Raw genomic sequence first — 13,704 nt, 5'->3', positions numbered from 1 at the left:
ATACACAAACTCACGGTGTAGAGCAAGGGAAGGGGAGAGGGTAATGAACTGAAGTTGGTGAAATGCAGACTTGAGACCCTTGGAGGCTGATTTTCAGGCCTGAGAAGAATGAGAGCCCTTGGAACCGCAAACAGGAGACTGGAAAGACCGTCAGGGACCTATGACCTCCCTGGACTGTGAACTTCTTGATGGCCAGGACTATCGTCTTTTAAACTGTAACAGTAAAATGCCTCGAAGTGTTCCCTGTAGCCAGGGACATTCATTTGAATGCTTTTTTATCACGTGATGGAGAGCTGAGGGACATACATCCTCCCTCCGTCAGCCAAGTGGAAATGATCTTAAGGACCTGTGAAATGCAGACGGAAGACAGTATATAAGCAAATGCGAGGGAGAAACTGATACAGAAAATGTGCTTACACTGGAAATCTCAGAGCAATGCAATATTTCCAAGCCCCACATGCAACGCTCTCGTTTCCAGCCATCTGCATTGATGTCACAAAGGAACAACAGAAACAAATGTGGAGTCGCTGTGGTGTCAGACTGTGCTTTCTACAAGGAAACAAGAAACATTCTGCCTCAGGAAGGAGTGGTGGCAGACAATGGTTCCCAGCTGCTGTTTAGTTGGGAGAGCCTTCATTTCAAAGGGAGCATTTGCGGAAGTCTGATATGAAAACGAATGAGGGTGGAGATGCTGGCAGTGGCTGGGCGGGACTCCCTGTCCCTGGCCTCCTTTTAGCCCTTGGAGGCCTGAATTGTCTCCTGAAAACCCCATATTTAAAATCCACTAGAACGATGTCAAAGCCAAACACTGTAAACAGACATACAGATGATAATCTTGAGTTACACTTCCCAGTTACAATGGGCTTTAATTTTCAGTGATATCGACTTTGAAGGGTTGTTGTGAATATCCATGAAGACTTGTTTAAAGTGTTCAGGACAAAACTAAGTCATAGTTGAATTAATATTGGTTAAACTTCTATAATGTTGCAGGTTGCTTTTACTGATGTCAAATTGGTCATTCATTTTATACATAAAATACACAGGTGATTGCAAATGACATTAGTTTAAATAAGCATTTAAATATGTTTCCAAAGTTGTGGAGCACGGCTACAGTGTTTTGGCCAGGTTCAAGCCTCAGAATAATGAAAGGACAGGGTCCTCTCATTGCCACGTGCAAGTCCCAGCTGGAGGGCAGGGCCCTCTCAGCACAATTATAGCCAACAGCTATAGTTGTAAGCTTGAACCTATGGTCCAAACACGTGGCCCCATGTGCCTTGTGATAGAGTTCGGGTGCATGTAGTTGAGGGGGGATGAAACTCACGAGAATGCTGTAAACAACGTGATCACGCCCCTACTTTGCCTCGTGGCATCTGCTATACAATAAAGACAGGGCTTGTGGGCGCTGGCGCTGTCTCCTCATCAGGGAACAGTGTCCCACCGAGACCCAGCTTTCATTCTCTTATCTGTCTTTTCTCAATCCTTTCACCGCCCCCACTCAGGATCACCTTTGGCCGTAACACAAAGTAATGTAATTACTATGATTAGACTGAAAATATTTCCCCTCGAAATTATGTGTTTAAAATATTTATTTATTTATTTGATGTTAGCTTTTTTTTTTTACAAATATCCTTCTAAGTTCAGTGTAAATCTATCAAATTTGGAGTTTATTCTGCATAAGTCTTTTCCCAGTTAAAAAATCTATACCAATAAAAGAGTAATATGCTAATTAGAGCAGACATCTTCCGGATGTTCTTCCTGACAAAGCCGTAGCGGATGCCCAAGGCTCAGGCAGGCCGCGGATGGCAGCTGCCATTACAAGGGCCAGCCCGAGGCTCAGGCAGCCACAGCGGCTGGCAGTGGCAGCAGCAGAGGTGTGATGGGGGCATCACCTTCCCCTGATCGGGTGGTTGCCTCCTGCAGAGGGAGGCCAGACTGTGGCTTAGGTCCGCTTCCCAGTGGGGAGTGGGCCTAAGCCGTCAGTTGGACATCCCCTGAGGGCTCCTGGACTGTGAGAGGGGTCAGGCCAGGTTGAGGGACACCCTCCCCCCCCCCCCCCAGTACACGAATTTTTGTGCACCGGGCCTCTAGTAATAATAATAAAAAATAAAGTGTCCAGCACAGTACCAAACACAGAATGACCTTCAATAAATGTGAACTCCTTGTCCATACAATAGTCCCTCCTTATCCACAGTTTCTCTTACTGCAATTTCAAGTGCCCACAGTCAACTGCAGTCTGAAAATATGAAGTAGAAATTTTCAGAAATAAAATATTCATAAGTTTTAAATGTCACACCTTTCTGAGTAGCATGATGAGATCTCAAGCTGTCCATGAATCATCCCTTTGTCCAGTGTATCCCCACCCTTTAGTCACTTTAGTAGTTGTCTTGATTATCATATTGGTTATCAGAGAGAGACCACATTCACATAACTTTAAGTATGTTGTTATAATTACTCTCTTTTATTGTTATTGTTGTTAATCTCTTCCTGTGCCTAATTTACAAATTAAACTTTATCATAGGTATGTATAGGGAAAAACATAGAATATATGGGTTTCGGTATTATCTCTGGTTTCAGGCATCCACTGGGTGTATTTTTAGGCTATGCTGTGGTCCACCAATTCCCCCTTGGGGTTCCTTCCTTTCCTATTACATAAATAATTGTCATTGTGCTCCTGGTGAAGTTCCTGGTGAAGGTTCAGGATCATGGTCCCTGGGGCACAAGGCCTGACATAGATGACATTAATGCTCTGATTACAGCCAGAATTCACATGAGAAGCTAAAGACGAAGCCAGAAAAAAAGTCTAGATGCAGGATGGACCTAGACCTTTCCCATCACTTGCAAATGAGCAGCTACTGACACCACTGGACTCTCTCAGGCCAAATGCCCTGGGCTGTCTCTACAGAGAGATTGTCAAACTTGATCTGCAGAAAAGCTACCCAGTTGGGTTAAGGACAGAAAAATAAGTGACTTTGTCAGCAAGCAATGGTAGTAAGCCCAGACGGTGCCCCTAACCATACTAGGTGTTTGGTGCGTGTGGTACAGGCTCATAGAGAAATATTTGCATAGTGCCCACCAAAAAAAAAAAATCTATTAGAAGGGGTTTTAAGCAAATTCAGGAAGCCAAGGCAATTATAGACTAGTCCATACAATAATCATGAGGATTTCACCTCCTCAAATCCATACACAACTTGATTATACTTGAAAATATTTTTCTAGAAAATGGTATCTAATTGTTCTCATAGACTGTTGATCTCACATCTTCTTGTCCTTTCTCTTTCCAAGATATAGACCATGTTCAGAACAGCGCATTTTAGGTTGTTGCTACATAATGCTTACATTGTCAATACTGGCCAAATCAAGAGCAAAGAATGGGAGTGTAGACTAGTTTTTTTTAATGTAAATTCCTGGGGATGTGTTAAGGAAGAGGCAGCTAGTGGCATGGCCTACACATGAATGTGTCCATCCTTCCAAGAAGAAATATCTTTGGGATCTGACACACTGGGAAAGCTTTCTTAAGAAATTTCTACTGGTTAAACTTTGATTCATTATAAAATCACTCTCTTCTTTTTCATGGTGCTTCCTCCCCAGACTCAGATCCCATCCAGGTCTTCGTCTTTGCCTAAAGCCCAACGTTAGAGGTATCCCTCCAAGAACGACATGTGCGTTAAAAGGATCGTTAACATACCCAGGGAAAATATGTTTAAAGCATGAAAGTGGAAGCAGTATGATTTGCTTCACAAATTGTTATAAATGGTCTCTTCTGTTATGATTCTAATTGATTGCAATTAGCTTTTTAGGCTATACTGTGGTCTACCAGCTCCCCCTTAGGGCTCTTTCCTTCCCAGAAACGCCTCACACGGTCCGCACGGGGATGGGGCAGAAGTTGAGGGACTGAGCACCAACAGGCATGATCTTGGCAACACTCAGCTTCCCTGAGCTTCAGCTTCCTCATCTGCCAAGTGAGCAGGTCTCTGAAACAGCTTCTCGCCCTAAAATTTTATCTAAAATGTAAAATCTTACACATGGATAAAATAAAAATCGAAAACAATTCGTCCGTTTGAAATTCCCAGTGCTGAAGATGTTGAAGGGCCAAACGGATATTTGTTGAATAAATGGATCTTCTCTTAATTCCCAGGAAGAGTGCACCCCAAACACAAACTCGGCGGCGTGACTTTAAGTCTCCTACTTCTTGTCTGTAGACGGGTCCTGAATAAATAGCCTGGGAAAGGCAAGTGATTGATAAACCATACCTGACTCCGGCCCCCAGATTTGGATAGTCATTTCTTCAGCCTTACCTTATGGTGTTTAGTTCAGCTTACTGCTGCCTAGAGCATGCCTGGCTGGGCTGAAGGAAATCATGATGAAACAGAAACCTTTTTCAAACAGGAAACTCATTTGGTTATCCTACATTTCCTATGAGTCCTTAGCAGGGCAGAATCCGCGCATTCCGTCAGCTTTCCACGTAAGTAAACTGTATTTCCCCGCTGCAGGGAGCGGAACAGAGCTCTGATTGTTCCCTCCTGGCTTCTGTTTTCAAGACAAAAGTCTTGAGGGTAAAGTTGCTGGCAGCTGTTATTTATTAAACCAGGCCCTGAGTGTGAATCATCTGGGTTATCAGGATAAATTTGAGTTATTTTCCGAACAGTGATAAGGATCCCATAACATGGCCAGCTGTGAGGCAGAGAAAACCAGTTCACTTTAGCCAGGCCTGGTTGTCCATAAAGGTCCCTGGACCTGCAGAGAAATACAGCTTCACATAGACTTTTAACGGATCTACCTGATGGGAAACCCAAAACTGTGTTCTCCAGGGCCTGCTCCTGCCTCAGCTTTAGGTTGGCCTCACTTATCTCTCTTCCTCTTCCTCTTCCTTCGTCCACCACAAGGAGGGGCTGGACCAGGACAGTGAACAAAGAGGGTCTTTGAAATTCTCACCCCACAAGGTGTCCCCCAACAACCCACTTAAAGAGCTTCTGAGGTCAGTCAATTTGGCAAAGCCTCTATGTTCTCTGATCGAAGATTCACAATAGATATTAGCTTATTTATGACCACCAGGGATTTACAAGCAAAAAGAGAAGGGGGTGAGGTTGGAGGGAGAGAAAGGGTAAAAGAGAACAGAGGAAAGGGAGAGAAACCTGTTATATTTATTTCACCCTGCATTTAAAGAAAAACACAAAAAACACCATTTAGCTACCAAACCTCTTTTTAGTATAAAACTTATTAAGTCCTGCTGAATTTGAGTTCTGAAAATGTTCCCACTTGGGAAATACTATACCAGATGATCATTGAAATGCTCCTAATTTTGAAAATTCTAAGTTCTGTTTACAGATCTTCTAAAGCACAATACTGGTCATACTCTTCCCTCGCCCAAAATCCACTGTGGCTCCCACCTGCCTAGAAAGTCCTCATTCCTACACACAGCATTCAACACCTCCCAGAGTTTGGCTCTAACTTTCCCAGTCGTAGTTCCCTTCCTTCCGTCCAGGTGTCTGCTTTTTCCTCACTGGGCTTCCCCTGCTCCATCCTTACATCCGCTGCTCTCTCGCCTCTGTGCCTTTGCTCATGCCGCTGGTCCAATTAGGATGCTTTTGTGGCCTTTGCACATACAGACGCAACCCACCTTACTCAGCTCCCTGACCTGTGCCTGCCTCTGGGAATAGATAGCATGACCTTCCAGGGCTCAAATACACCGGAATAAGAGGCCCCTTCACTGATTCCATTCAGCAAGCATTTTTGAGCCCCCATGTGCTAGTCACTATGTGAGGTGCTGGGCAATAGATAATAAGGAAGTGAGGAAGCAGGGGAGGGAGGCAGGGAGGAGAAAGACCAGAAGGAGGGAGAGGAAGATACTCAATTTCTTTTGGGGAGAAAAGAAAATCCTCAACAAGAGGACAAACCCCATTGCCCCACGAGCTGCTTCAGAAGGACTCTCAGTGGAGCAGAACCCTGAGCACAGCAGAGCTGAGTCCCTCCCGGATCCCCACCACCTGCTCCCCCTCCCAGCAGATACTTCTGTTGCTCACAGATGCCATCATTTATGTGACTGCAACTTACTTATGGGGATCAGATTACCGAATCTAACATACATTACAACACTGACTAAGATTAGAGGTTTTTAAGCTATACCCAAGTTCAAATTCGAGCTCTGCCCCTAACTAGTGAACTTGAGCAACATCTCCCTCCCCTTTAAACCTCAAATCTCTCATCTGTATTAATGGGAGTAAGAGGAATACATTTGCGGGTTAAGGTAAGGAGTGAATAAGAGGCTCCTCACCCTAACCGGTTTCGCTCAGTGGATAGAGCGTTGGTCTGCGAACTGAAAGGTCCCAGGTTCGATTCCAGTCAAGGACATGTACCTTGGTTGCGGGCACATCCCCAGTGGGAGATGTGCAGGAGGCAGCTGATCGATGTTTCTCTCTCATTGATGTTTCTGACTATCTCTCTCCTTTCCTCTCTGTAAAAGATCAATAAAATATATTAAAAAAAAAAAAGAGGCTCCCTCAGCGTAAACTCCCAGCTGCTACCAGCTGCTAGCATCTTTGGAGCTGTTCGATAATTATCAAAAAAGGCAGCCCTGTAAGGAAAACAGATTCCCTACTTGGTACTTAAACCTCAACTCAGAAGCAAATCAGGTGAGGACACTAAGTGCTCCAACTCTGAAAGCAACAGCCTCTACAGAACGGTCAGCGTGGCTGCATTTCTGTTATTCTACCCAGTGAAGAAGGAAATAGGAGAATTAGATGGTGGGCAAGTGCCTGACTGAGATGAGTCCATTGATGCGCAAGGAGCCTTTGCAGTTGGTCCAGATCTTTGTCATTCTACTGACAAGTCACTGTCTTTTGTTATATTTTCACCTTTGTTTTTCCTCCTATTCTTTTGTTTTTTTTAATCCTCACTCAAGGATATTTTTCCCATTGATTTTTAGAGAGAGTGGAAGGGAGGGGGAAAGGGATAGACAGAGAAAGAAACATCGGTGTAAGAGAGACACATTGGCCGAAACCGGTTTGGCTCAGTCGATAGAGCGTCGGCCTGCGGACTGAAAGGTCCCAGGTTTGATTCCGGTCAAGGGCATGTACCTGGGTTGGGGGCATATCCCCAGTAGGGGATGTGCAGGAGGCAGCTGATCGATGTTTCTCTCTCATCGATGTTTCTAACTCTCTATCCCTCTCCCTTCCTCTCTGTAAAAAATCAATAAAATATATTAAAAAAAAAAGAGAGACACATTGATAGGTTGCCTCCCACATGCGCCCCAACTGGGGCCAGGGATCGAACCTGCAACCAAGGTATGTGCCCTTCCCTGGGAACCGAACCCTAGACCCTCCAGTACACAGGCCAACACTCTAATCACTCCTATTCTTTTTCACATTCAATATCTATGAGCATAGTGCATACATTTCCCATTTTCCTCAATTTTAGAATATATATATATTCAGTTGTTCTAGGAACTTACTTGGAAAAATTCCCTAAGAATAAACAAAATTTCGTTTTCAAAGTTCCCTTTTTTGGCTTAATGATTTTTACTTTTGTTAATCACAACTGTCATCATACATACTCAGAAAATGCAAATCTAGATCTGAGAGAGTAAATTATTTATGACTTCCTCTTCAGATCTAAAAATTTTCACTTTGTCCTTTAATAGGACTCTGTTCTTTGTGACATTTCCAATGAGAATCACTTACAAACGTAGAGGCCAGATTAAATACCTGATGGTACAAAGTGACTCTTATGAAGAGGTTTTAGTAACATGAAAGAACCTGTTTTAACCACAGTAAGATCACAGGTTTACTCACGTGCTACTCCTCAGATGTGTGAGGTGGGTGGTGTCCTTTTCTCCCTCTAGTAGCTGTTCCCCACTCTCTTTTGAGCCCTTTTACCGCTGGGTTAAAGAAGGGGAGCTGGAAGGAAGTGGCGTTTAATATAGTCCAACCCAGTTTTTAAGATTTGATCTGATTAACAGTTTAAGCAATCGCTTCAGGCATCTCAGTTTTCTTGAAATATATAGTCAGGCTCAGAGATCTTCTCCCCTTCCCTTCTCTTCTCCAAGGCGCACTCTGTATGCATGGGGGGGAGGTCTCTCCTTGTCTCACCAGGTCCTTCGGAAAGTTTCTATTCCCGTATTCTCCTCAGCTGTGAACTCTTAGTTCTCACCTCTGCACCTGCCGCTCCCCGGGTAGTCTCAAAGCCTCCAAATCACCCAACCAAGACAAACTGGAGCAAAAAGATTGCCTTCGCTGGTGGTAGGGGGAACAGGGGACTTGTTCCTCAACCTCCTAGAACCATACCTCTCTCCTCTGCCTTCTCCCCATCAAGCACTGGACCAAGATGAGTTTCCCTCCTTCCTATAGTGATGCCCACCTCCCCCCTCTCCCTGAAGTTATAAGGAGCAGAATGTTCAGAGAAAGAAAAGTTTACTGACAAGGGAACATATGTCAGAAAGTATCCCCCAAATATTATGCCCATTTTATAAGGTGAAGAGGAAAAAAGCAAAGTGTAAAATGTGTATATACTGTCCTCAGTAATTACATAATATGTATATATAGAGAGAAGTCTAGAATAATATACATAAAATTTTAAAATAAGTTTCATTTTGAAATTGCACGAACAAAACGTTATTACAGAGTTGTTGTTTTTCAGTAACCACAACTCAGAACTTGACTTGAAAAATAACTCCACTTCTTGCAAGATGAACTTATCATTCATCTTTCCCATGAGCTTTGTTCAACCCTCTGAGGCCACTGCCTGGGAAACAGCAAGCCAACTGGAAGGCAAAACCCTGGGGGGGGGGGGGGGTGCAGAAAGCACACTTCCTCCAAGTCTAACAAAGGCACTGGCAAAATGTGCTGCCCATTTTCACTCATTTTCAAACCAAAAGAGTAGGAAGTCGTCGTTGCTGTTAATGCCAATACGCCTGGGAAAGAGAATATCGCGTTTTGCTTTCTTTTGTAGGTCATCAGGTCACTCTAAAAGTCAAGCACACGGAACTAGTGTTAAACGTACTTTTAAATGCTGGTTTTAATTACTGAAATTTGAAGGACATTTAAAATATTTCTGAGCATGACACTTATTTTAAATAGAATTAATTAAAAGCACTTTTCCTTTCCTTGCCAGGGTTTTTGATTTAGCATTTTCAAGGGGGGATGGGGGGGGGAAGGAATTTCCTGGTGCAGGAAGGGTAGAGACAGAAGATTGGCATTAACTGAAATGTGTAGGCAAAACTATAAAATAACAGAAATAATCCGAGTATTTTATAATATGCTTAACCTTTCTTATAAAAATATACACGTGATTTATCAATGCATTTCAACATGGCTGAAATTTTCATAATGATCATTTACATTCCTGGAACTGAATCATTTTATGCATGTACTTATAAAATATCTTTTTTTTTATTTCAAATACTCAGCCAAACCAAAATATGTAGAAAAATAATTATGTAGAAAAAGTGATTTGTGAATGAGCAACTTCAAAAATTCCTAAAAGTTCATCCTCAGATAAATGTTCCTTCCAGTGTCCTAGTTACCTCTTGTAAATTACTCATTCATCAACTTACTTTACTAAAAAAAAAAAAAAAATGTATCTGACAAAGGAAAATAATTTATCTATAACCAGGTTAAATATAGCCTACATTGAGCTTTTTCAAAATGACTTTGGGGAAAATACCTTGGAAAATGTTTAGCCTGAAATCACCTAGTTTCAAAAATTATACCTAGTCTCTGATGGTAAAAATGAATGATCATCAACCAGTGTCCACCCTCCCTGAGATCCATAGTGTTAGATGGAGGCACATCAAAGCTTACACTTGAAACAAGTTATTATGGTCAATATGCAAACAATATGCAATATCCAGTCACATCAAATGCTAATCATAGTAGCATGTGTCCGAGTACACACTGGAAATAATGTGGGCCATTTTGACTTCCTGAAACAAAGAAAGTTGGAAAGCCAGATAAAGTGCAGACTCGAGCCATAAAATGGCAATGGGACACAGGATCTAATATTAACAAAATGGCCAGGATGAAGCAAACACCAACCAAATCCTGAAGTGCCAGGTAGAATTAAGAACCACAATTCAAATGAAGCAGCAACGTGGAATAACAACGTCTGCTATGGTTGGAAGGGAACCTGGTGACTTTCATTCACAAACTATTTGCTACCCCTGCTCCAAAAGAAAGTTCAGCCTGAGAATGTGAATTGGTTTAAGAAGAGATGGATTCTATTTATAGCAGGTTAAAAAGTTAGAAATATTTTGGAAGCATCTTCAACCTTTCAAAAAAGATAGCCTAAATGGCAAGCATATTCTCATCCATCAGCAGAGGCCATTTTTAAATGAGTCACTGATTTGCTCTTCGATGGCATTTCTTAAGCTCTTAAAATTATTTTTCTTCCAGGTAACCAGGAAAAGAAATCCTGAATCACTGACGGTAGGATATGAAGAGTTTAACCATCAAGATTGGGAAGGAAATTAAAAACTGAAAATGTACATGTTATCATTTAATCTATCTCAAGAGAAATGGCTTGCTTTCTCAAGGAAAATTGAATGCACCATGTCAAAATTCTGAAAACGCAGGCAGGCACAGTCACTGGTTGTGAGAAGCCGGGCCTACGGCAACATTGAGATCCAGCAGGCACCACATTTCAGATAGAGAAGAGTGCGCACTGATGGCTGGCACCTTCTGAAGGAAAGGATGCTTATTTATCAAAATCCTAACACAACCAGTGAACCGTTTTGGCTATTCCTGGGTGATAGCGAAGGAAATAGTAAACCAGGTTTGCTTCCAGCTGCCCTGAAAATCTTGTTCACAGATCATTTACAAGTGCAATCTATTGTTTTGGGGGTGGAAGGTGAACAATATATCAGATGTTAGAATGTACATAAAAGTTGATTACTTATGCAAGGAGATGCAGGTCTCTACAGGCACGGACATATATAGTAGGTAAACACTGGTGAGGGACATATGCTCCACACTTCAATATTTGTCACACACACACACACACACACACACACACACACACACACCCCTTCAGTTCTTAGGCACATTAATTTTATGAGAAACTAGTAGCCCTGTGCACGGATCCATGCGCCAATAGCTCGCCAGTGGCTCTATGCCGCCCTCCAGTAGCTCTCTGCCCGCTGCCCTGCTCTCCGGTAGCTCCCCCCCCCCCGCCCCCTTCCCCTCACCGCCCCCCCCCCACCCCCATAGCTTCCTGCCCTGCCCTCCTGTAGCGCTCAGGCACCTGCTTGTAGCTCGCTGCCCCACACTCCTGTTGATCGGTGATCAGGTCGTTCTGGGTCGGTTGTTACGCTTCACAGTGTAAAGACCATTTGCATATTACATCCTTTTTATATAGCGTTGCTGCTTACATGGTAGGTTGTTTTGTTGCCAATGATTTCTGATTGATTTCTTTAAAAGAAAACGTAACGGGAGTTCAGATATACACATCATAGAAAATCTTTTCCTGTTGCTGTATAAAGCTATTTTAAAGGAACACACTATACTGGAAAAAGGTTGAACTTTGTGACATAACCAATTCCTGTTTCCACCACAAATGAACTACGTCTTCCTATAATCTCTTAACTCCATTACGCTAACGCTGGTGTATGCTTAGGTAGGCTGGATCAAGGTGATCCAGTTGAGCCAGTTTTTAATGTGCTGCTTAATGAAACATGAATTCCTCTGTATCTCTTTCAAATGTTCTACTATCAAGTATATTTGCTGCAAAACCTTAATTTCAATAAAATAGAAACACCATATATTCATTCATTGATTTATAATAAAATATGTCTGTGTTTTAGTAGCTAGTCCCTGGGTTTGCATTATGGATGATAATGAATGATGTCAAGCATGATTTTAATGTGGCTAAAAGAGAGCAAAATATTAAACATTGACAGCAACATTTTAGCAGTAAGCTTCAAAAATAAAAACAAAACCAAATATTTCTCAACAACAGAGACAATCTTTGGGGAAGTGATATGTGCTCCTGGTTACAAATCCTTAACATTCCCTCATGTTGCTCCAACAAATGTATAAATTTCATCCCTATTCCCACCCCAATCCTCCCCCAAAATGAGGAGCTATGATATCTGACAAGGACTTCAAACTGTGATGTGGCAATAAAGGGCCACAAAGCAAAGAATGGTGGCAGGAGATGTACCTGCTCACTTCCACGTCCCTGGAACTTCCCAGAGGAAAGCATGCTTGTTAGAAATGATAGATGAACTGAATGTTCATGAAAAAAACTCATCAAGAGAAAATGAAAACCTAATACTCTCATCTCCCTTCACTGCCTACATCTCAGTTGTGTTCTAACTACTGCAGAGAAGGTGGTTTTTGATGGGGAAAGAGAAATAGGTAAACCCTCCATTGTGTTTGAGCCAAATGCCTCTCATTCTTAGAATCAACCACTCTTTAGACTGGTCTTTTCAAACCAGCCAGAGAAGGGCTGTGGAGGTTAGACAGCTGAGTCCCTGCACATTGAGATGACCACCTGGGTCATGGTAGGTCCCAGATGAGAGGAATGAAATAGCCTACGTAAACCAGGTGTATTGGAAGGACTCTTCTTTGGGGCCCCAGTTTTTACATCCTGTGTCACCTCACAGATTGGTAAGGGTCTGGGGAATGTTCTCTCATCTAGGCAACCGAGGAGTTGTGGCTCACATAGCTGCTTGTTCCCTGGATGGAAACCTCATAGGAGTTTGGGCCAAAGCTCCAGGAAGCTTCGATTACCTGAGTTCCTTGCCTCTTCCTACAGCACCCAGCACAGGGGATCCAGCTCTCGTGACTGGATGAAGCTTCAGAATCCCAGATTCTCACATTATTCCATCTGAGACATGGGGCAACAAGTGCAACATTGACAACTTTAAAAAACTGATTGCACCTGGAACTGTATTAAAAGTACAAGATGCAGGAGGAAGTTCTACATAGAAAGAGTTTATTGTTTTTATTTCCAGTACATCAGTATTTTAGGAAAGCATCAGATATACATTTTTAAGGAAATGAGGAGAAATTAGGTATCAGTTACAATGAGATGAATTTTCTAAAGTAAAAAGAAAATGGCCAATTAATAAACCTATTTGAGGTTTGAAAGTGACATTCTGCATAGGTACTAGTTAGGATTAAAGATTCTCTTTTTGATGTGTGTTTTTTCGATTATCTCTTGAAAAAAAAACTTCTTAAAAGGGATAACAACTAAAAGTAAGACAACTTACTTCACACATTAGATCAGTGATGGGAAGGAAGAATACACTGATTTGAACTGAACTTATACTCATAGATCTGGTCCCGGCACAGGTAGGCTCTACCTGTGAGGGTATCTCCATTTGACTCCGCCTGGAGGCTTACCCACAGAGTGTCTGCTCGTCGCTGGCCTTCTCCAGGGTGGCAGTGCCACTTCTACATGCTAAGGACATATATACCAGCTCTATTCTGGTCGAAGTTTAATAACCATAGCTTCTGCTCTTACATACTGAAGTTTAGCAAAGATCTAAAAGTGCTTTGTCACCCAAAATGTATCAGTGTACTGGGGATGTAGTCTTCAGAGGCACACCCTTTTCTTTCTCCTCCACCACTGCTCTTCTCTTTCCTTTTTGTTACAACTGCTGTCCCCAACTTGTCCTTATTCTCCTTTGTAGATATCCTCTGCCCTCTTCTCCCTTGTTTATCTTCTGTGATGAATAAAAACCATCAATACTTCTTATTGCTGGTCGTG

General features: G+C 42.4%; 1 protein-coding gene across 1 annotated transcript in view; it reads left to right on the top strand.

Moving 5' to 3' along the window:
• Positions 1-10,463, top strand: part of IMPG1 (interphotoreceptor matrix proteoglycan 1) — a gene marked incomplete at both ends in the record, with an annotated part of 117,319 nt that extends 106,856 nt beyond the window's left edge. Inside the window, 2 exons of the mRNA XM_081093551.1 lie at positions 4,387-4,462; positions 10,386-10,463. Coding sequence (XP_080949677.1) covers positions 4,387-4,462; positions 10,386-10,463 — 154 coding nt within the window. The remainder of the gene's footprint in view (positions 1-4,386; positions 4,463-10,385) is intronic.
• Positions 10,464-13,704: the final 3,241 nt, after the last annotated feature.

Source organism: Myotis nattereri, assembly GCF_964212035.1.
Source record: "Myotis nattereri genome assembly, chromosome: 6".
NCBI lineage: Eukaryota > Metazoa > Chordata > Mammalia > Chiroptera > Vespertilionidae > Myotis > Myotis nattereri.
This window is presented reverse-complemented; position numbering and strand designations above follow the sequence as displayed.